This window comes from Somniosus microcephalus, chromosome 31, assembly GCF_052327205.1.
Source record: "Somniosus microcephalus isolate GS21.2 chromosome 31, FLI_Smic_1.0, whole genome shotgun sequence".
Taxonomy (NCBI): Eukaryota; Metazoa; Chordata; class Chondrichthyes; order Squaliformes; family Somniosidae; genus Somniosus; species Somniosus microcephalus.
Genome location: NC_141017.1, coordinates 13,973,242 through 13,997,346, shown reverse-complemented (window position 1 = coordinate 13,997,346; position 24,105 = coordinate 13,973,242). Strand labels below are relative to the sequence as shown.

At 48.8% G+C, this 24,105-nt stretch overlaps 1 protein-coding gene across 6 annotated transcripts in view; it reads left to right on the top strand.

The window, feature by feature from the left end:
- colgalt1b (collagen beta(1-O)galactosyltransferase 1b) overlaps positions 1 to 24,105 on the top strand; it is a 110,001-nt gene that overhangs the window by 21,380 nt on the left and 64,516 nt on the right. For all 6 annotated transcript variants that reach the window (XM_085971547.1, XM_085971550.1, XM_085971551.1 and 3 more), the window contains one exon: positions 20,901 to 21,011. In XM_085971547.1, the coding sequence (XP_085827673.1) occupies positions 20,901 to 21,011 (111 nt within the window). The remainder of the gene's footprint in view (positions 1 to 20,900; positions 21,012 to 24,105) is intronic.

Here is a 24,105-nt window from a genome sequence, read left to right as displayed (position 1 = left end):
AGGGTGAAAAGCCAGATTTTCAAATACTCTGTGTGTGTCCACATTAACTGGAGCCCCAGAATATTATAGCATGTGTACCGTAGAGCGCAGTGCCGCCCCGGAGAATCAAGGGACTGGAAGCCGCTCTCTTAATCGAGGCTCACAATCAGTTTCTAAAAGTTGAATGGGTTTGCTGTTTAAATGACTTTGCTCCAGTCTGCACTTGTTTCTTAATCAGAACAAATTCCGTTCACCCCCCCCTCCCCCTCCCAAGTTAGCAATGACCTTGATTTTAATTTGATATTGAGATACAGTAATAGTTGTGCACGTGCTCAAACACGTTCAAAGCGCTCCATGACACCGACTCGCAGGATTATTGGGGCCCCAGTTAGGTGGAATCTTCTCGCGGAGATTAGTCTGGGAATAGTGACATTTGATCCTGTATGGTGCAGTCGGATTTATTAGTTGTGCATTAGTGCCGAATCCCATTAACTCATTCAGTGCCAGTGCTAGGGCACGCGTATCCTGAGCATTTGGAAACCACGGGCGATGAACTGATATTCAACCACTTTTGTCTTCGATGTCTGTCACCTGGAAGAATGCCGCCAAGCAGTTTGCACTGGGGAAGGGCGATGTCAAGTTAGAATCGGTGAGGATCACGAGGGGGGGATGAGGAACTAAAGTTGGCTGAAGGGAGAGCTGTTTAAGAGGCTTTTGAAGGAAGGAAAGAAAGGTAAATTAACAGGTTTTTTTGGGAGAAGGTTTAAGAGCAAGGCCAAAGTGACTGAAAGATTGGCCGTTGGCAATGGGTCGGCAAATGTGCGATGATCTAGAGTTGGGTACGGGCTTGGGCTTACGGCTGGAGGGGCGAGACTGGGCAAGACTCAGGGAGGGGCAAGATGGGGCCAAAGCATGGAGGGATATAGAACCATACAGCACAGAAGGAGGCCATTAGGTCTGTGCCGGCTCTTTGAAAGAGCTATCCAATTAGTCCCACTACCCAGCTCTTTCCCCATAGACCTGCAAATGATTTTCCCTTCAAGTATGTATCCAATTCCCTTTTGAATTTTACTATTGAATCTGCTTCCAACACCCTTTCAGGCAGCGCATTCCAGATCACAACAACTCGCTGCGTAAAAAGAAAATATTCCTCATGTCACCTCTGGTTCTTTGCTGATCACCTTAAATCTGTGTACCCTTCTGCCACTGTAAACAGTTTCTCCTTATTTACTCAACACCTGTATCAAATCTCCTCTTAAACCTCTCCGCTCTAAGGAGAACAACCCCAGCTTCTGCAGTCTCTCCACATATCTGAAGTCCCTCAAGTACGCGGTGGTATTGGGCCAGTGGCCATGACCTACCAGGCCCCAGTTAACCATCAGCTGGTGAGTTGTGTGCAGAGAAAGGGCAGGAATTCCAGGTCACCAAGGAAGGCAGGGTTGACGCGTTGGGTGATGGCTAACTGAGGCCTGGTGGGACATGACCACTGGCCCAATGCCACAGCATATAACTTGAGGTACTTGTGGCTGCCTCGGGAAGTAGTCTTCAGTGTGCCAGTGCAGCCTTTGGTCACCTGAGGAAGAGAGTGTTTGAAGACCAGAACCTCAAACCCGGCACCAAGCTCATGGTCTACAGAGCAGCAGTGATATCCGCCCTCCTGTATGCCTCAGAGACATGGACCATGTACAGCAGGCACCTCAATGCACTGGAGAAGTACCACCAACGTTGCCTCCGCAAGATCCTGCAAATCCATTGGCAGGATAGGCGCACCAACGTCCGTGTTCTCGCTCAGGCCAACATCCCCAGCATCGAGGCTTTGACCACGCTCGATCAGCTCCGATGGACGGGTCACATCATCCACATGCCCGATACGAGACTCCCAAAACAAGCGCTCTACTCAGAGCTCCGGCACGGCAACAGAGCCCCAGGTGGGCAGAGGAAACGCTTCAAGGACACCCTCAAAGCCTCCTTGAAAAGGTGTAACATCCCCACCGATACCTGGTAATCCCTGGCCCAAGACCGCACAAAGTGGAGGAGAAGCATCCAGGAAGGCGCCGAACACCTTGAGTCTCTTTGCCGGGAGCAAGCGGAAGCCAAGCACAAGGAGCGCACGTCAGCCCAAGCACCCCACCCACCCGCCCCTTCAACCACCGTCTGCCCCACCTGTGACGGAGACTGTAGGCCCCGCATTGGACGCATCAGTCACCTGAGAACTCATTTTTAATGTGAAGCAAGTCATCCCCGGTTCCGAGGGACTGCCTAAGAAGAAGTAGTCTAGACTTTTTGTTGTGTTGGTTTCAGTAGAAGGTGCTTTCCCTCTCTGTGGTATCTGAGGCTTGTCACGGAAGCACCAAGCCCAGATCTTTGCCGTTGATTGCTCCGGCTACCCTGTGTCAACTGGGGAGACTGTCGCACTCGGGCTGGAGGGCGCAGTCCAGGTTTCCATTTTAGGTTACTATGTGTGGGAGCAAGCCTGAGGAATTCTGTTGGGGAGTCCTTATTTGGGGCGAAGATGATGAGCATCGAACCCAACTTTCCCACCTTGCACTTTGGTAGCATCGTTAGCCGAATAAAATGCCCCAAGGCACCTCAGATCGAAGAGTGCAGACACCTGAGTAGCAGTGAGTTAGGAGAGAAGACTAGAGTCATAAAGATAGACTTTTTTTTAAAGGCATGGTAAAGAAGTTGCAAGAGGTCTACAGAAGGAAATTCCCGAGAGTAGGGCTGGAGCAGGTGGGTGCTCTGCCACTGATGATGGGGTAGATTTGGGGGGCTATATCAGGGCTAGTGTCAGGACCGAGGGGCTGGAGGGGTTTGTAGGAGGGGATTCTTTTTCACACATAGGGGTAGTGGAAATCTGAAACTTGCTCCCCCAAAAGGCTGTGGATGCTGGGGGACAATTGGAGCTTTCAAGACGGATCGTGAGCGGGAGAAGCAGGCCACCACGTGGAGCCGGCAACAGTGAGGAGGGGGAGGCCGCGGTGACGAGGAGGACGGAGCGGCTGAGGGTCATCGTGCTCCCACTGCCACAGGAAGCCATTGTATTGACTTTCTGAATGCGGCGCTGTATGAATAGCTGACGCGTCCCCACGGGGAGTAAGCATTCCATTGTACTTGTACTGGTTGCATATGGCAAATAAAATTGAATTGAAAAAAAATTGAATTGAATTGTGTAAGGGTATCATGGGATATGGAGCAAAGGCAGGGAAATGCAGTTGAGGTACAGATTCGCCATGAGCTAATTCAATGATGGAACAGGCTCGAGGGGCTGAATGGTCTCCTTCTGTTCCTACGTTCCTCCGACCATAGAGGGATTTATAAACTAGGACTAGGATTATCGGAATGGGGTGGCCATCCTCTCTGGAGATGGTTATCTCCACGGTGAAAGGGAGATTTTGTTGATCAATATGGCCACCACACTCCTAGGAGGCAGCCAGTCTTTAGTCCGTCCAATCATCAGCTTAGCATGTTCTGAGAAGGTGAAGTGGATTTGTTGGAGAAATAATATGTCCCTCACTTAGTTCTGCCTAAGTAGGTACGGGAGCCTAGTGGTTTCGGTACTTTGAGTTCGAATTGTGCAATTGAATTCAGTAAATCTGCTCATTTGTGGACAGGCACCCGAAAAGGAACCATGGAAACTTCCAGATTGTTGTTAAAACTCAAGGAGGTCACTCAGTGTCAGCTGTGGCTCAGTGGGTGGCACTCTCACCTCTGAGTCAGAAGGTCGTGGGTTCAAGTCCTGCTCCGGAGACTGAACACAAAATCTAGGCTGACTCTCCCAGTGGAGTGCTGAGGGAGTGCTGCCCTGTCGGAGGTGCCATCTTTCAGATGAGATGTTAAACCGAGGCCCTGTCTGCCCTCTAGGGTGAATGTAAAAGATCCCGTGGCACTATTTTGAAGAAGAGCAGGGGAGATCTCCCCGGTGTCCTGGACAATATTTATCCCTCAACCAACATCATTAAAAATGAATCCAGTCACTATCGCATTGCTGTTTGTGGGAGCTTGCTGTGCGCAAATTGGCTGCCGCGTTTCCTACACTACAATATAGTGACTACACTTCGAAAAGTACTTCATTGGCTGTAAAGCGCTTTGGGACGTCCTGAGGTGGTAGCACTATATCAATGCAAGTCTTTCAATCTTTTTCTTTTCTTGCCTTGCAGGGAAGGGAACCTGCCCACCCCTCACTATGTGGTTGACTATTCGTGGCCTCTGAATTGGTCCAGCAAGTCGCCCACGACCATCTCAGAGCAACTAAGGGATGGGCAATAGATGTGGCTTGCCAGTGATGCCCGCATCCCAAGAATAAATATATTTTTTTTAAAAGGTGGGGCCTTATTTTTTCGGTGGTTAGAGTCCTTTTCTTTTGGTGGTACAAGTCTTAAGTTTGGCTGTATTGTGGGGTTAGGGTATGCTGTGTGCGTGATGGTCAGGTGATGTCCCCTTCACAGTTGGGGTCTCTGGGTTTGCAGTTTCTTTGCCCCCCCCCATTCCCAACTTATATTTTTTACAGGGAAATGTTTTGAAATTTGGAAACCAATATTTTACCTGGCAGGCAGGACGTGTGGATTGCGTAGTGTTAATTGGCTGATCTGAGGCACTTGCTGGGCCCCAGCCTGCCTCTAAAAAGGGTTCTTTATTTCTCTTTTTCTGCCCTGCCTCTATAAATAGTTACTAACGTCATTGCTTCGTTGGCAGGCTGGGCTGGGGGAGGGGTGATTGTGCTTGGATCTGAAATGTGTGGAGAAAAAATCCTGAGTGAGCTTATCTACCTCCTTCTTCTTAGGCAGTCCCTCGGAACCGAGGATGACTTGCTTCCACATTAAAAATGAGTTCTCAGGTGACTGATGAGTCCAATGCGGGACCTACAGTCTCTGTCACAGGTGGGGCAGACGGTGGTTGAAGGGGCGGGTGGGTGGGGTGCTTGGGTTGACGTGCGCTGCTTGCGCTTGGCTTCCGCTTGCTCCCGGCGAAGAGACTCGAGGTGTTCACCGCCTTCCCGGATGCTTCTCCTCCACTTTGTGCGGTCTTGGGCCAGGGATTCCCAGGTGTCGGTGGGGATGTTACACTTTTTTAAGGAGGCTTTGAGGGTGTCCTTGAAGAGTTTCCTCTGCCCACCTGGGGCTCTCTTGCCGTGCCGGAGCTCCGAGTAGAGCGCTTGTTTTGGGAGTCTCGTATCGGGCATGCGGACAATGTGACCCATCCATCGGAGCTGATTGAGCGTGGTCAGAGCTTCGATGCTGGGGATGTTGGCCTGAGCAAGAACACTGACGTTGGTGCGCCTATCCTGCCAATGGATTTGCAGGATCTTGTGGAGGCAGCGTTGGTGGTACCTCTCCAGTGCTTTGAGGTGCCTGCTGTACATGGTCCATGTCTCTGAGGCATACAGCAGGGCGGGTATCACTGCTGCTCTGTAGACCATGAGCTTAGTGCCGGGTTTGAGGTCCTGGTCTTCAAACACTCTCTTCCTCAGGCGACCGAAGGCTGCACTGGCACACTGAAGGCGGTGTTGGACTTCATCGTCGACGTCTGCCCTTGTTGACAGTAGGCTCCCGAGGTATGGAAAGTGGTCCACGTTGTCCAAGGCCTTGTCGTGGATTTTGATAATCGGGGGGCAGCACTGTGTGGCGGGGGCAGGTTTTGCACCTTTGCACCTGGTACCTACACCTTTTGCAGACCTAGATCATCCTTGTAGCCTTTCCTCTTGTGAAAAGAAGTACGTAACTTGGGTCAGCCGTGGCTCGGCGAGTAGCACTCTCGCCTCTGAGGCAGAAGGTTGTGGGTCCAAGCCCCACTCCAGGGACTTGAGCACAAAAATCCAGGCTTGACCACTCCAGTGCAGCGCTGTCGTCTTTCGGATGAGACGTTAAACCGAGGTCCCGTCTTCCCTCTCCGGTGGACGGAAAAGATCCCACGGCCACTATTTCGAAGAAGAGCAGGGGGAGTTCTCCCCGGTGTCCTGGGGCCGATATTTATCCCTCAACCAACATCACTAAAAACAGGTTATCTGGTCATTGCCACAGTGCTGTTTGTGGGAGCTTGCTGTGCGCAGATTGGCTGCTGCGTTTCCTACATTACAACAGCGACAACACTTCAAAGAAATTAATTGGCTGTAAAGCGCTTTGGGATGCCCTGAGGTGGTGAAAGGCGCTATATAAATGCAAGTCTTTAACTTGGGTCCCTCAGGAATCATCGTGATCGTTCTCCTTTAACCCACTCTTCCTTCTATCAATTAACGTGAATTGAAGGGGAGAGGGCAGCGGGGGAAACTGAACGCCCAATCACTAGTGTTTTAAGATTTGGACCCAATACTCACAGCGAGGGGGTTTAACCACCAGTCACAGTTGGGGAGCTAGGGTCAGTAATGGAGCTGCCTGGGTCTCTGAAAGCCACGATTGGAGTCTTTGGAGGCTGATTTTGAGCAAATGAAGTGCTTTTGGAGGGAGTTCAGCGAAGATTCACCAGGCTGATACCTGGGATGGCAGGAATGACGTATGAGGAGAGATTGGGTCGATTGGGCTTCTACTCGCTGGAGTTTAGAAGAATGAGAGGGGATCTCATTGAAACTTATAAAATTCTGACAGGACTGGACAGACTAGATGCAGAAAGGAAGTTCCCGATTGACGGGGAGTCCAGAACCAGGGGTCACAGTCTAAGGATAAGGGGTAAGCCATTTAGGACAGAGATGAGGAGGAATTTCTTCACCCAGAGAGTGGTGAACCTGTGGAATTCTCTACCACAGAAGTCAGTAGAGGCCAATTCATTAAATATATTCAAGAAGGAGTTGGATATATTTCTTAAGGCTAAAGGGATCAAGGGGTATGGGGAGAAGGCAGGGACAGGGTACTGAATTTGGATGATCAGCCATGATCTCATTGAATGGCGCAGCAGGCTCGAGGGGCCGAATGGCCTACTCCTGCTCCTATCTTCTATGTTTCTATGTATTCAGCATCAAAATGCCAAACCTTCCAAGGTGAGGACCAAGACAACAACATCAACCTGCATTTATGTAGCGCCTTTAATGCCGTTAAACGCGCCAAGGCGCTTCACAGGAGCCTTATCAGACAAAACAGATTGACAGCACGCCGAAGAAGGAGCCATTAGGACAGGTGACCTGGCCATAAGCTTGATCCTAGTGGTAGATTTTAAGGAGCATCTTAAAGGAGGAGAGAGAGTTCGGGAAGGAATTCCAGAGCTTTAGGGCCCAGGCAGCTGAAGGCACGGCCGCCAATGGTGGGGCGAAGTAAGTCGGGGATGCGCAAGAGGCCAGAATTGGAGGAGCGCAGAGATCTCGGTGGGTTGTAGGGGGTTACAGAGATCTCGGTGGGTTGTAGGGCTGGAGGAGGTTACAGGAATAGGGAGGGGCGAGGCCGTGGAGGGTTGTGAAAACCATTGGAACGTTTTATTGGCACAAACCAGGCCTTCTGCCAGTGTCGACTCCCATTCCATGCATCTGAGGCTCTCTTGTTCAACCCTTTGACAGGAAGGTAGTGTGGCTGTTGGACTGACGCTGCTTTCACACAACCTTTGCCATCTGGTGCGCCTGAACTTGTTTGTTTGTTTATGCAGACTGGGAACATGTACTTCTCCCTAGTTTGATTCGTTTGAAGTGTCTGTTGACCACAAGCTCCACAGGCTCTGGGAATCCAAACAGCTTGAGAAAGCTGTACCTTTATGTGGCTGCTGATCACTCCTGCGGGATATCCCATACTGCCTCACAGCCTGTAGGTCAGGCTTTGAAGTACAGTTGCGCGCACACACACAGGAAACAGCTGTGCACAGCAAGCTCCCACAAATACCAAGTGAATGAATGACCAGTTAATCTCTCTTTCGGTGATGTTGGTTGAGGGATGAATATTGGCCAGGACACCGGAGAGAACTCCCCTGCTCTTCTTCGAAATAGCGCCGTGGGATCTTTAACGTCCACCTAAGAAGGGTCCTAACGTCTCCCTCAGCACCGCACTGGGAGTGTTGGCCTAGATTTTGTGCTCAAGTCCCTGGAGTGGGACTTGAACCCACAACCTTCTGACTCCGAGGGAAGTGTGCTGCCCACTGAGCCACAGCTGATACGGAGCCATATGTGGATAGCCACACATACAGCATTAAATTCACACCACCGGCGCAGTGCTGTCAGCCCACAGCTACCCACTCCCCTCCCCATGAATCACAAAAAGTTAGCATGCTGGTACAGCAAGTAATTAGGAAGGCAAATGGAGTGTTGGCCTTTATTGCAAAGGGAATGGAGTATAAAAGTAGGGAAGTCCTGTTACAACTGTACAGGGTCTTGGTGAGACCACACCTGGAGTACTACGTACAGTGTTGGTCTCCTTATTTAAGGAAGAATATACTTGCATTGGAGGCTGTTCAGAGACGATTCACACAGTTAATTCTGGAGATGAAGGGGTTGTCTTATGAAGAAAGGTTGAGCAGGTTGGGCCTATACTCATTGGAGTTTAGAAGAATGAGAGGGGATCTTATTGAAACGTATAAGATTCTGAAGGGGCTTGACAGGGTAGATGCAGAGAGGATGTTTCCCCTCGTGGGGCATCTAGAACTAGGGGGCATAGTTTCAGAATAAAGGGTCGCCCATTTAAATCGGAAATGAGGAGGAGTTTCTTCTCTCGGAGGGTCATGAATCTGTGGAATTCTTTTCCCCAGAGAGCTGTGGAGGCGGAGTCATTGAATATATTTAAGGTGGAGATAGACAGATATTTGAACGATAAGGGAGTTGAGGGTCATGGGGAACGGGCAGGGAAGTGGAGTTGAGGCCAAGATCAGATCAGCCATGATCTTATTGAATGGCGGAGCAGGCTCGAGGGGCCGAATGGCCGACTCCTGCTCCTACCTCTTATGTTCTCTGTGTAATCTGCTCCCCTCGTACATCAGCCAGAGTGTCAGAGAGTGTAAGTGCGGCGATGAGTGACACAGCCTCTGCCTCCTTGCACTGTTAACCAAACCCTAAGTCCATTTGAAGGTGACTCACTGACGACAGCAGAATTGAAACGGCTCTTTCTGTAACGTTGCTGAACTGCTATAACCCTGCGCGCTCAGCAAAGGAATCTGCCTTTGCTATCGGGGGAGTTGGTTTGTGTACGAGCCCGCATTAAAGATGCCTTTGTGTCCTGGTGTGATGTGGACCAGGCACTGGTAGGGACAGTGGTAGCACTGTACCATAACTTTGAGCAACGTACACACCCATTCACAGCTCCCCCATAACTGGGACTGGGCCCCTTGATATGTGGAAGCTAATTGCATTTGCTCCTGGATTGGAAGCTGTGTTTAGAAGTGCAGGCGATTCTGAGGACAGAGTTTTGAGAGCTGTTAAAATATTCCAATCGTTAAAGGTTGTCCAATCACCTCCCTCCCCCAGAAAACTGACTTCTTTGTGATTGGCCTCAATATTAAAATTCTCCTCTTTTTGTTCAAATCCCTCCACGGCCTCACCCCGCCCTGTCTCTGTAACCTCCTCCAGCCCCACAACCCTCCGAGATCTCTGTGATCCTCCAACTTGGGGCTCTTGTCGATCCCCCACTTCCTTCGCCCCACCATTGGTGGCCGTGCCTTCAGCCCCCTAATTATAGACTCGAGCACTAACAGTCAGTATGAGGAGCAGTTCACAGGGGATGACAAAGATCTGCCATCCAGATGCACGCTCCCATTCATAAGAACATAAGAAATAAGAGCAGGAGTAGGCCATACGGCCCCTCGAGCCTGCTCCGCCATTCAATAAGATCATGGCTGACCATCGACCTCAACTCCACTTTCCCGCCCGGTCTCCACATCCCTTGATTCCCCTAGAGTCTCGGACGGTTCTGGGGCTGGAGGAGGTTACAGAGACGGGGCGGGGTGAGGCCATGGAGGGATTTGAGCAAAAAGAGGAGAATTCGATGGGAGATGGACACTCTCAGCATCAAGTGAATTCCCTCCCTAAACCTCTTCTCCTCGCCGCCTCTCTCTCCTCCTTTAAGACACTGCTTAAAACCTACCTCTTTGACCAAGATTTTGGTCACCTGTCCAAATATCTCCTTATCTGGCTCGGTGTCTAATTATGCTCCTGTGGAGCTCCTCGGGATATTTTATTATGATGATGAAGATGCTATATAAGTTGTTGGTGCTGTCAGTGAGTGTATATCTCCCATCGAATGTGAAAGTGCATCTGGATGGCAGATCTTTTTCATCCCCTATGAATTGCTCCTCATACTGACTGTTGGTGCTTGAGCCTATAATTAAGGATAGAGTGACTGAACACCTTGAAAATGTTCAGCTGATCAGAGAGAGCCAGCATGGATTTGTAAAAGGTAAGCCACGCCTGACGAACCTGATTGAATTTTTTGAAGAGGTGACTAAAGTAGTGGACAGGGGAATGTCTATGGATGTTATTTATATGGACTTCCAGAAGGCATTTGATAAAGTCCCACATAAAAGACTGATAGCTAAAGTTGAAGTTCATGGAATTAAAGGCAAATTATTGACCTGGTTCAGAAATTGGCTGAGCGGCAGGAGACAGAGCAGGGTTAATGGGCAGGTATTCTAATTGGCAGGATGTGACTAGTGGTGTCCCACTGTGTTGGGGCCTCAACTATTCACAGTATTTATTAGCAACTGAGATGATGGTATAGAAAGCCATATTTCCAAATTTACTGATGACACAAAGATAGGCGGCATTGTGGGCAGTGTAGATGGAAGCATAAAATTACACAGGGATATCGACAGATTAAGTGAATGGGCAAAACTGTGGCAAATGGATTTCAATGTAGCAAATGTGAGGTCATCCACTTTGGACCTTAAAAGGATAGAACGGGGTCCTTTCTAAATGGTGAAAAGTTAAAAACAGTGGAGGTCCAAAGAGACTCGGGAGTCCAGGTACATAGATCATTAAAATGTCATGAACAGGTATAGAATATAATCAAAAAGGCTAATGGGATGTTGGCCTTTATATCTAGAGGACTAGAATACAAGGGGGTAGAAGTTATGCTGCAGCTATACAAAACCCTGGTTAGACCACACCTGGAGCACTGGGAGCAGTTCTGGGCACCACACCTTAGGAAGGATAGATTGGCCTTGGAGGGAGTGCAGCGTAGGTTTACCAGAATGATACCCGGACTCCAAGGGTTAAGTTACGAGGAGAGATTACACAAATTAGGGTTGTATTCCCTGGAATTTAGACAGTCACGGGGTGATCTGATCGAAGTTATCAACATAACAAGGGGACCAGATAGGGTAGATAGAGAGAAACTATTTCCGCTGGTTGGGGATTCTAGGGCTAGGGGGCATAGTCTAAAAATTAGAGCCAGACCTTTCAGGAGTGAAATTAGGAAACACAAAGGGTGGTAGAAGTTTGGAACTTCCTTCCACAAACAGCAATTGATGCTAGATCAATTGTTAATTTTAAATCTGGGATTGATAGATTTTTGTTAACCAAAGGTATTATGGGGCAAAGTCAGGTATATGGAGTTAGGCCGCAGATCAGCCATGATCTCATTGAATGGCAGAACAGGCTCGAGGGGCCGAATGGCCTCTTCCTGTTCCGATGTTCCTAATCCCAACTAGCCCTCACTTCAGGCACCATTCCCTGTGCGCATTTATACTACAAGCTTCCTTCAACGCTAAAGTTAAGTCGAGTAAATCCAGAGTTAAGGCCCAACCTGATTCCTGAAACTGCTTTGCACCAACTCTTGTTATAGTTGTAGTGTAAATGCACCTTTTGATATTCTCACTCCAGAGACTTGAGCACATAAAGCTAGGCTGACACTCCAGTGCAGTACTGAGGGAGGGCTGCACTGTCGGAGGTGCCGTCTTTCGGATGAGATGTTAAACCGAGGCCCGTCTGCCCTCTCGGGTGGATGTAAAAGATCCCGTGGCACGATTTCGAAGAAGAGCAGGGGAGTTCTCCCTGGTGTCCTGACCAATGTTTACCCCTCAACCAACTTCACTGAAACAAGATTATCTGGTCATTATCACATTGCTGTTTGTGGGAGCTTGCTGTGCACAAACTGGCTGCCGCGTTTCCCACATTCCAACAGTGACTCCACTTCAAGAAGTACTTCATTGGCTGTAAAGCGCTTTGGGATGTCCGGTGGTCGTGAAAGGCGCTCTAGAAATGCAAGACTTTCTTTCTTTCCGAGTTAATCCAGTCTTCAGTCCACTTTGGACTGGTTTACGGCAGGGCCTGGCCTGGGTTAGTGTTTAGCCTGGGTTAGCACTGTAATGCAGCCTAGCTTGTAACTCGAGAGCTCCCTGGCAGAATTCAAAAGGAAGGTGGCTGTTGTTCTGCATCAGACTGTACTTTTCACAGTTCGACACAATACGGGCTTGCCAGGAGTATCAGGTACAAAATGAGCAGCACTGTACTTAAGCTCTGTAATGTTCCAGTACGTCTACACTTCTTTCGAGTATTGTGTCCTGTTTTGGTCCCTGAATATGGAGGAACTGGGAGGGATGTGGACGGGGACCAGAGAGGGAATATTTGCGGCACAGGCTTTTGGCATCATTGAAGAATCAAGGAAGTTATTCCAAACCTTTATAGGTTTGGCCTCAGCTGGCGCATTGTGTCCAATTCTGGGCACCGCACTTTAGGAAGGATGTCAAGGCCTTGGAGAGGGTGCGGAGGAGATTTACCAGAATGGTACCGGGGATGAGCGACTTCATTTATGTGGAGAAACTGGGGCTGTTCTCCTTAGAGCAGAGAAGGTTCAGGGCAGATTTAATAGAGGTGTTCAAAATTATGAGGGGTTTTGATCGAGTAAATAGGGAGAAGCTGTTTCCAGTGGCAGGAAGATCGGTAACCAGAGGACACAGATTTAAGGTAATTGGTAAAAAGAACCGGGGCGAGTTGTTGTGATCTGGGATGCGCTCCCTGAAAGGGCGGTGGAAGCAGATTCAATGGTAACTTTCCAAAGGGAATTGAATATATACTTGAAAAGGAAAAATTTGCAGGGCTGCAGGGGAATGTGGCACTACTTGGATAGCTCTTTCAAAGAGCCGGCACAGGCCCAGAATGGACCGAACAGCCTCCTTCTGTACCGAAATAAACTGGCCGGATTTTCTAAGGTCAGCGGCTAAGCAGTCCCAGGAATAAACGTCCGTCAAACTAAGTATAAAAGCAGCTTTAGTGAGCGCTCTAGGGTGGAAGGCAAGTCATGTGCCCCAGAGATTTTCGGTTGCAGTCACAGTACTAACTACTGTTCATTTGCTTAATTACCAGATCATTATCCCCCTTCAGTTTAACTGTCAGCAGAACTGGAGGTGGCGATTAAATCATAAGTAAATAATTATAGTCATTATTAGCACGGTGACTAACTTCCATAAAACTGTGAAGTCCACAACATGTTCGTTATGTACTTATAGTGTAGTTGGCAAGACTCGAGGGCAAAATCAGCAAGCAAGCAAGCACTTCCTGCTCAGCCTCACCCCCATGTGCTGCTCTCGCCCGCGACGTGTTGCTCTCCCCCACGACCCGTTGCTCTCCGCCCCCCCCGAGCGTTGCTCTCTTTCCCCCCCCCCCCAAATGTGCTGCTTAGCCTCTTCCCGCCCATGTCCTCGTTAGCCTCTGTGCCCCCGCCCGCTGGTGAGAGCGTGTCATTGAATGAACAGTAACCGGCTAAGCCACAATGGGCTGCTGTATCACATTGAACGGATGAGTAGGGCATCAGAGTTGAGCAGCTTTACCTTTTTAATAACAACAGAAAACGCTGGAAAAACTCAGCAGGCCAGGCAACATCCGTGGAGAGAAAATAGAGTCAACGTTTCGGGTCGAACCCTTTGTCAAGACTGGAAATGCACAGGAAATGAAATAGATTAAAAGGCCAGGCTGGGAGAGAACAAAAGAGAAGTGAAGAGACATTAAGAGGTATTCAAAACGAGACGAGATGGCGATAGGACTAGTGGAGACAAAAGACGGCTCTGGATTAGGTGTGAAATGCGCTGGCAGAATGGGAGACAGCTGCCATGTGGGAGAGAGAAAAAGGGGGGGGGGAAAGGGCCAAAACAAAGGTGTGGATAAAAAATAAGAAAATGTAATAGGGGCCGAGGTTATGATCTGAAATTGTTGAACTCGATATTGAGTCCGGAGGGCTGTAAAGTGCCTAATTGGAAGATGAGGTGCTGTTCCTCGAGCTTACGCTGGGCTTCCGTGGAACAATGCAAGAGGCCGAGTACGGTGAGGTCTGAGTGGGAATGGGGTGGTGAATTAAAATGACAGGCGACCGGAAGCTCAGGGTCCCCCTTACGGACTCAACGGAGGTGTTCCGCAAAGCGGTCACCCAATCTGCGTTTGGTCTCCCCAATGTAGAGGAGACCACATCGTGAGCAGCTTTTAATGCTAAGTTCTCGTAGTTTACCTCTTTAATGCTAAGTTCTCGTATATAAGAGTGCAAATAAACTAATAGCCGCTCAGCTGCTTCTTCCGGGGCTCATTCAGTTCAGTGAATTACTCAATATAACAAATGCGGTTGATGGCCACAAGTGTTTATTATAATAAAGCAAGAATGTTACCTGCGTTTGGAAAGGGTGACAGAACTGACCCAGAAAACTTGAGGCCTTTTTAGCTCAAGTAAAATAAAGGGATTGATTCCAAGGGCAGGCTGCAGGAGGGTCTGTAGAGCAATAATTTAATGGCCCGGATTTTGCGGTCAGCGGCGAAGGGACGGCACTCGCTGTTCACCTCGAGAGAAGTTGCCCACAAAGTTTTAGCGGGCTCCAGAGCAAACTGTTCCTCTTTTCGACGTCAGTTTGAATTTGGCGCCCGCTACAGGGAATCTATTGGGCCTGTGAACAGGGCAGGCAGCCGGGAGACTGATCAACCAATTAGATTGAAGAACTCTCACGGATGCCAAAGCAGGAAGTAAAAAGCAGGAGATATAAATTAGATTTAAATCATTGTACAGAAAGCGAAATAAAGATTGGGACATACACATGGCATTAAGGGAGAAACTTAAATAGAAAAGCACAAACTTAAAAAAAAAAAAAAAATTCAATTTAAAAGAAAAAATCTGCAGCGTTTAAATTTCTTCTGAGAATGAGACTCCACACTTGTAAAACTAAATTTTCAGGGCCGGAGAGGTTGTTCAGCAGTAATTATGACTTAGTGGGCCCATAAAAACTCAGTTGCTCCTGATTGAACAAGGCTTAAATTTTTTCATCGGTCTTCACAGCGAGAATAGTGGGTAATTAGTTTAAGTTCACACCAAATCACTGGTTCTGTGTTGATTCCATCGGGGAAGACTGCAGCAGCGCACCCTGTGGAGGAGCGGGGTATCTCTGACAGCAGCCTCCGGATCTCCGCGTTTAACTGCGCATGTGCGGACTCCAGAAGTTGCTGTCAGTTTTACCCAGTAATCACACCGAGCGCTGACGGCCTTGCCATTATTACTGCCGCAAACTTCGGGCCATTAGGAAAACAGCTGGCGTGGGTTTGGAAGAATTTAATGCTGCCTGGTAAAACTCCTCGACCTCTTGCAGAATGTTTTGGATAAAATAGTCGGTGGTGCTCCCTATGTTATAGTTTATTCGGTCTTTTGGAGAGCTTTTTGGCAAAGTTCAATATGAAAGACTTCTCATTGAACAAAAAAAAAGCGGCATTCATCCAGGGCAGAACATGGGGCTGTGTGCGAACTTTAAAAATACTGAGTGTCAGATTGTGGGTTGGGGTGGTGGGGGAAGAAAGTGTTGAGCTGAATCCCCAGGAATCGGGGGCTGCGCCCCTAGTTTCTATGCTATGTAAATGTAGACAAATCAAATACAGGAAACTCTTTGGTATCCGGCACCGACGGGACCGGCGTGTTGCCTGTTGATCAAAAATTCTGGATGACGGAGAGGGTTATCTACCAAAGCTATTTTTAACACGACAAGGCCTTGAACAACATGGACCACTTTCCATACCTCGGGAGCCTACTGTCAACGAGGGCCTACTGTCGACGACGAAATTCAACATCGCCTTCCGTGTGCCAGTGCAGCCTTCGGTCGCCTGAGGAAGAGAGTGTTTGAAGACCAGGACCTCAAACCCGGCACTAAGCTCATGGTCTACAGGGCAGCAGTGATACCCGCCCTGCTGTATGCCTCAGAGACATGGACCATGTACAGCAGGCACCTCAAAGCACTGGAGAGGTACCACCAACGCTGCCTCCGCAAGATCCTGCAAATCCATTGGCAGGATAGGCACACCAACGTCAGTGTTCTTGCTCAGGCCAACATCCCCAGCATCGAAGCTCTGACCACGCTTAATCAGCTCCGATGGACGGGTCACATCGTCCGCATGCCCGATACGAGACTCCCAAAACAAGCGCTCTACTCAGAGCTCCGGCACGGCAAGAGAGCCCCAGGTGGGCAGAGGAAATGCTTCCAGGGCACCCTCAAAGCCTCCTTGAAAAAGTGCAACATCCCCACCGACACCTGGGAATCCCTGGCCCAAGACCGCACAAAGTGGAGGAGAAGCATCCGGGAAGGCGCCGAACACCTCGAGTCTCTTCGCCGGGAGCAAGCGGAAGCCAAGCGCGGGCAGCGCAAGGAGTGCATGTCAACCCAAGCACCCCACCCACCCGCCCCTTCAACCATTGTCTGCCCCACCTGTGACAGAGACTGCAGGTCCTGCATCGGACTCATCAGTCACCTGAGAACTCATTTTTAATGTGGAAGCAAGTCATCCTCGGTTCTGAGGGACTGCCTAAGAAAATTTAAAAAAAATCAAATGTGCGGTATACAGTAATTGGGTACTCACCTACAGAATGTTGTGTTAAATGGATGGTGGAAGATGCTTGATTAAGTACAGTACTGCCAGTTGAGGGTAATGCAATGCAGTGACTACCAGCAGCGTGGGAGACACACAGTACCCCTGTAAAATGGTGGATCAGAAGAGACTACCGGCAGCGCGAGAGAGTCAGACTCCTGTTATTGAGGTGTTCCGACTTCCGACAGCGCCAAGAAGCCGAGTAGTGGCAGTTTGGAGAACTACCCCCACTGACTAACTCGGCCACCGCGGGAGACTCGGACTCGGCAACATTGCTGGATATTGAGGTGTTGTTTTCGGAGTGAGAATTTTGCCGGTTAATAGAGAATTCCGGATATTATGGTGCCGTTTAAACGAGAGTTTCCTGTATAGAGACTAGTAGAAGCAGAGGAGGCAGCTGAAGATTTACAGAAGGATTCAGATCAGTCACACTGTTGTACAGACACAGTAACGTTTAACATTGCCGATCCTGCACATCAGTCAAACAGATGTGGGTCTTGCGCACGCAATAAATAGAACTGAATTGGAACATTAGGAAGGAAGTGACTGCAGACACCTCACGTATAATGTGGTAAAGCGAAAGCTAATGGAAAGAAATGTTCTTTAGTCTCAATGGTGGAGTTCAAGCCTAGAGAGGTTATACTGAGACTTTACAATGCACTGGATGGATCACACTTAGAATGCTATGCTAATTCTGGGGCACTACACCATGAAAAAGATATACTTACACTGGAGGTGGGACTCTTTAAGTGTTCAAGGGGACAACATGTGAGGAAAGAATTGAGAATTTAGTCTAGGAAGGTGATGATTATCGACAGGCAGTGAAGAACATTGAATTGTATTTAATAAATGGGACGAGGGACGTGGAGAGACTGGAGAAGCTGGGATTGTTCTCCGAGCAGAGAGGGTTAAGGGGAGATTTAATAGAGGTGTTCAAAATCATAAGGGGTTTGATCGAGTAAATAAGGAGAAACTGGCAGGAGGGTCGGTAACCAGAGGACACAGATTTTAAGTATTTGACAACAGAACCAGAGGGGGAGATGAGGAGAATTTTCTTTATGCAGGGAGTTGTTGTGATCTGGAACGCGCTGCCTGAAAAGGCGGTGGGAGCAGATTTGGTTGTAACATTCAAAAGGGAATTGGATAAATACTTGAAAAGGAAAAATTTGCAGGGCTCTGGGGAAAGAGCGGGAGAGTGGGACTAATTGGAGAGCTCTTTCAAAGAGCCGGCACGGGCACGATGAGCCGAATGGCCTCTTTCTGTGCTGTATCATTCTAGGATTGCCTTTTTGAAAACCTAAGTTAACTAATCTCCTCGCACACAAGCTTGGCTATCCCTTCAAGGAATTCAGTAAGTTTGTATGGGATGACCTATCACCGCTTTACAAAAAAACGGCGTTGATAAAATAAATCCAGATTACTTCTTCAAAATGGAGATGAGAGAATAAAGATGAGGACAGAAATGGAAATTCATGAAAAGTAAGCTTAGAGCCAGCTTCAGGGAATAACTTTAACAACCGAACTATTAGAAAAGTGAAAAAGCAGACCAGCTTCAGGCGGTGAAAGGCCCTTACTGTGCATTTTAAGCATTTTTTATTTCAGGTCTCCAGAGGTTGCATTTTTTCCCCCTCCCTTTCTCCCTGCGTTCAGGAAGAACTTTATTCAGAAGATTGGTAAGGGTTTGGAATAATCGACCATGCCAGAACACTGGGCGCTATTCAAAGTAACAGATGTGACGGTGAGGAGTTGGTGCGCTAGAGGGACACGGTTCACTGGGCCCAATGGCTTTTTCTCATCCTTAGCGTTTATTTTTAATGTTGTACAGGGGGCCTCATTTAACTGGCGCGCAGCAGTCCTTGTCCCACCAGTGGGCCTGTGTGCCTTAGATAACGGAGGCTCCTGTCTGGGCCTAGCCTGCGATTGACTGCTGAAGGTTTTCATTGCTTGAGAGCAGATCGTGTCTACGTTCAGTGAATAGTGAGTCCCCCTCCCTTCCCCCTCATGCAATTGACTTTCTTTTTTAAAACACAGGCATCAGCTGTGGCTCAGTGGGCAGCACCCTCGCTCCGGGTCAGAAGGTTGAGGGTTCAAGTCCCACTCCAGAGACTTGAGCGCAAAATCCAGGCTGACACGCCCAGCGCCGTACTGTGGGAGCGCTGCACTGTCGGAGGTGCCGTCTTTCGGATGAGACGTTAAACCGAGGCCCCCGTCTGCCCCCTCAGGTGGACGTAAAAGATCCCACAGTACTATTTGGAAGAAGAGCAGGGTGTCCTGGCCAATACTCCTCCCTCAATAAACATCATTAAAAAGAGATTATCTGGTCACTATCACATTGCTGATCCCATGGCCCTCTTTTGAAGAAGAGTAGGGGAGTTCTCCCCGGTGTCCTGGCCAATATTTACCCCCCCAACCAACATTAAAAATTAATCCAGTCATTATTGTAATGATCAGTAACATGTCATTCTAGAATGGTACACTAGGTGGAGCTGTATGTTCAGTGATGGGCTACCCACAAGGCAGTAATCAAGATGGATGCCTGTACACTAGTCCACATGGCTGAATAAATGACTAGCTCAAGCTAGCTGTTCATAATGAAAACGTCTATTTATTTATGAACATAACAATTATCACATTGCTGTTTGTGGGAGCTTGCTGTGCGCAAATTGGCTGCCGCGTTTCCCACATTACAACAGTGACTACACTTCAAAAAGTACTTCATTGGCTGTAAAGCGCTTTGAGACATCCTGAGGTCGTGAAAGGCGCTATAGAAATGCAAGTCTTTCTTTCTACATTCCTAAAAACTCTTTATTTGACTTGCCATCCATTTTTGTTCTTGTGAAGCACTTTGGGTCTTTTTTTTAATGTTGAAGATTCTCAAACATGTGACCCCCTCCCCACCCCCTAGAAGGACAAGGGCAGCAGGTGCATGGGCACACCACCACCTCCAAGTTCACCTCCAGGTCACACAGCATCCCGACTTGGACATATATCGGCCGTTCCTCAATCGTCGCTGGGTCAAAATCCTGGAACTAACAGCACTGTGGGAGCACCTTCACCACACGGACTGCAGCGGTTCAAGAAGGCGGCTCACCACCACCTTCTCAAGGGGCAATTAGGGATGGGCAATAAATGCTGGCCAGCGATGCCCACATCCCGAGAATGAATTAACAAAATGCAATTTGTACATTTGCGAGGTAGCAACTTCCTTTTTTTTAATGGAGCTGCAAAGCCACCTCATTGGGAACAGATTTGTAAGGATGGCGACGAGCAGCAGTCATTGCTTCATGGCGGCATTGCCTTCCATGTGATGTTGCTGTTTGAGTGTGTTGGTTCTCTTCATACCACCTGACGTAAGAAAACTACTCGGCACTTGGTCTAAACGTTTAACAAAGCTTTAATCAACTGTTTTACAACACGGAGGTCTAGTTGTGTTCTTCACTCGTTCCTGTTAAGAATGTCCTGCGCAAGCTGGGCCCGTGCCCGAGTATTTATACTCTTCCCTGGACAGCGCCACCCGCAGGCCGCTCAGTATCATTTCATAAGTCTTTTACGAATGACTGATTCATGTCACCCCCTCTCTGGATGTGTTAGATTCCACCTCTGGTGCAAAGTCCGCGCAATCTATCCTCGGACTGCGTTTCAGTACCGTGTCGTCCAGCAGAGGACCAGAAAGTATTTTGGCAGTGATGTGGAACATGGTATTCGATGCGTTTCATCAGAAGGTTGTGGGTTCGAGTCCCACGCTACAGATGTGACACATAATCCAGGCTGACACTCCCAGTGCAGTGGTGATGGAGTGCTGCGCTGTCGGAGGTGCCGTCTTTCGGCTGAGACGTTAAACCGAGGCCCCGTCTGCTCTCTTAAGGTGGGCGTAAAAGATCCCACAAGGCGTCTTTCCCAGCGTCCTGGCCAACATTGATCCTTCAACTTCAACCTACAACACCGAAACAGATTATCTGGTCATTTACCTCATTGCTGTTTGTGGGAGATGGTTCTGCACAAATTGCGTGCCGTGTTTCCCCTATTTTAAAATATTGACTACACTTTAACAGTACTTCATTGGCTGTGAAGCACTTTGGGATGTCCTTAGGATGTGAAAGGCGCTACATAAATGCACGAGGGTCAATGGTCTGGTTTGGAGAAGGCTCCTCTGTACACAGTGATTGAGGTTTGTTACATTGTGCTCTTTCCTTTCCTGTAGGGTAGCAACGGACCACAATGTGGATAACACCACGGCAGTGCTGAGGGAGTGGCTGGTGAACGTACAGACACTCTACCATTCTGTGGAGTGGAGACCTATGGATGAACCAAAGTGAGTCTAGCTGCTGGCTACAGCCCGGGACATCGTTAACCCTTGAGTTTCGGGCAGTTTCTTTTCATGGGCAGTGGCCTTTCTCAATGTGGACATAAAGCTGCGGACCAGTTTGGGAGCAGTTTGGCCCTGATATTTTCCGACAGCAGAGAGCCAGACTGAGATTATCAATTGCTTCTAGGATTTGAGTAGCAACTAGGAGAAGGGTTTCCCCCTCACTCGATCAGGATGCAGGTACTACTCCACATGTTTACCCCGTGCCACACGGTCCCCATACTCCATGGAATACAATACTGGAAAGTGTGAGGTTATGCACTTTGGCAGGAAAAATCATAGAGCAAGTTATTATCTTAATGGCAAGAAACTGGAAAGTACTGTAGTACAAAGGGATCTGGGGGTCCTGGTGCACGAAACTCAAAAAGTTAGTATGCAGGTGCAGCAAGTGATTAAGAAGGCCAATGGAATGTTGGCTTTTATTGCTAGGGGGTTGGAATATAAAAACAGGGAGGTATTGCTGCAGTTGTACAAGGTATTGGTGAGGCTGCACCTGGAATACTGCATACAGTTTTGGTGTCCATACTTAAGAAAAGACATACTTGCTCTCGAGTCAGTACAAAGAAGGTTCACTCGGTTAATCCCGGGGATGAGGGGGTGGTCATATGAGGAGAGGTTGAGTAGATTGGGACTCTACTCATTGGAGTTCAGAAGAATGAGAGGCGATCTTATTGAAACATATAAGATTGTGAAGGGGCTTGATCGGGTGGATGCGGTGAGGATGTTCCCAATGATGGGTGAAACTAGAACTAGGGGGCATAATCTTAAAATAAGGGGCTGCTCATTCAAAACTGAGATGAGGAGAAACTTCTTCACTCAGAGGGTGGTAGGTTTGTGGAATTTGCTGCCCCAGAAAGCTGTGGAAGCTACATCATTAAATAAATTTAAAACAGAAATAGATAGTTTCCTAGAAGTAAAGGGAATAAAGGGTTACGGGGAGCGGGCAGGAAATTGGACATGAGTCTGGGTTCGGAATGGTCATGGCCCTGTGGGTAGTGGAGCGGGCCCAGGGGCCGTGTAGCCTTGTTCTGCTCCTACTGTGTTCTAATTCTGTTAGATTTCAGGAGATGGTTTTATTCCTGTTCCTGGCTGGGGTGGAGATCGCCTTTACAGAAGGTAAGTACTGTAGAAAATATAGGGACAGAGTGATCTCCTGGAAGAATTTCGATCGCCTAGATGGGTCGGAGAGGAATTTCCCAGATTTTTTTCTCCCAAATTGGCCATTGGGTCTTTATCTGGTTTTTCGCCTCTCCCGGGAGATCACATGGGTTCGGGTGGATGCAGAGTGATAGAAGATTTGAGGTTAGGATCAGATCAGCCATGATCTTATTGAATGGTGGAGCAGGCTCGAGGGGCCGATTGGCCTACTCTTGCTCCTATTTCTTATGTTCTTATGTTCTTATGGCTAGCGGCATAAGACGTAGGAGCAGGAGTCGGTCATTCGGCCCCTCGAGCCTGCTCCGCCATTCAATAAGATCATGGCTGATCCGATCTTGGCCTCAACTCCACTTCCCTGCCCACTCCCCGTAACCCTCGACTCCCTTATCGTTCAAAAATCTGTCTATCTCCACCTTAAATATATTCACTGACTCCGCCTCCACAGCTCTCTGGGGAAGAGAATCCCAAAGATTCACGACCCTCTGAGAGAAGAATTTACTCCTCATTTCCGATTTAAATGGGTGCCCCCTTATTCTGAAATTATGCCCCCTAGTTCTAGATTCCCCCACGAGGGAAACATCCTCTCCGCATCTACCCTGTCGAGCCCCTTCAGAATCTTATATGTTTCAATAAGATCCCCTCTCATTCTTCTAAACTCCAATGAGTATAGGCCCAACCTGCTCAACCTTTCTTCATAAGACAACCCCCTCATCTCCGGAATCTACCTCGTGAACCTTCTCTGAACTGCCTCCAATGCAAGTATATCCTTCCTTAAATAAGGAGACCAAAACTGTACGCAGTACTCCAGGTGTGGTCTCACCAATACCCTGTACAGTTGTAACAGGACTTCCTGACTTTTATACTCCATCCCCAAACTGACCAGTTACACTTCGCATTTTAGTATCAGTTGTAGTATTCACGCTGGCGCTCACTCACCATATTCAGTGGCTTTAGTGAATCTGGCAGGCCTCTGGCTGCATGTTGGGCTCTATGATCTCAACAGACGTTTGGATCTCTTGCGTGCCGCGCACTCGGTCCGACTGCGAGCCGCGCAATCGGTCCGACTGCGAGCCGCGCAATCGGTCCGACTGCATGCCGCGCAATCGGTCCGACTGCGAGCCGCGCACTCGGTCCGACTGCGAGCCGCGCACTCGGTCCGACTGCGAGCCGCGCACTCGGTCCAACTGCATCGATATGTTAATGACTAAGGGGAGTAAAGAAGCTACCAGTGAAAGGCCAGTCTCGTTGGGGTGTTTTTCTACGGTAAAGGAGCTGTATAAATGCAGACTGTTGTTGATGAAGCTCTTCCCGTATTACTTTCACCAGAGGATGGGTTTGTGTGGAGCCCCAGTTGCAGCAGTGTAGTGTGTACCACAGGATGAACTCATGGCAATTCAGGGTATGATACAGATGGCAGCATTGGGTACGCCAGTGTCTTTGTGCTTGTGTGTCTTTTATTTGTTCTCTGGACGTGGGCGGCGCTGGGAAGGCTGCACTTGCTGCCAGTCCCTAGTTGCCCATAAAAGTGCCCATTGTGAGCGGGCTTCTTGTTGAGCCGCTGCAGTCCTTGGTGCTCCCGCGATGGCATTAAGGCGACCCATTTAACTGACTGACTAACGGCCTGTTACAGTTTGCTTGGAGAGCTGGACTACTGGACACCACAGGGAAACTAGAAGAATGAGTATCGCACTGTGGGCAGGGTGGGGAGAGACTGATGGGCAGTGGGCAGGGTGGGGGAGAGGATCGATGGGCAGGGTGGGGGGAGGATCGATGGGCAGGGTGGGGGGGATCGATGGGCAGGGTGGGGGGAGGATCGATGGGCAGGGTGGGGGGAGGATCGATGGGCAGGGTGGGGGAGGATCGATGGGCAGGGTGGGGAGAG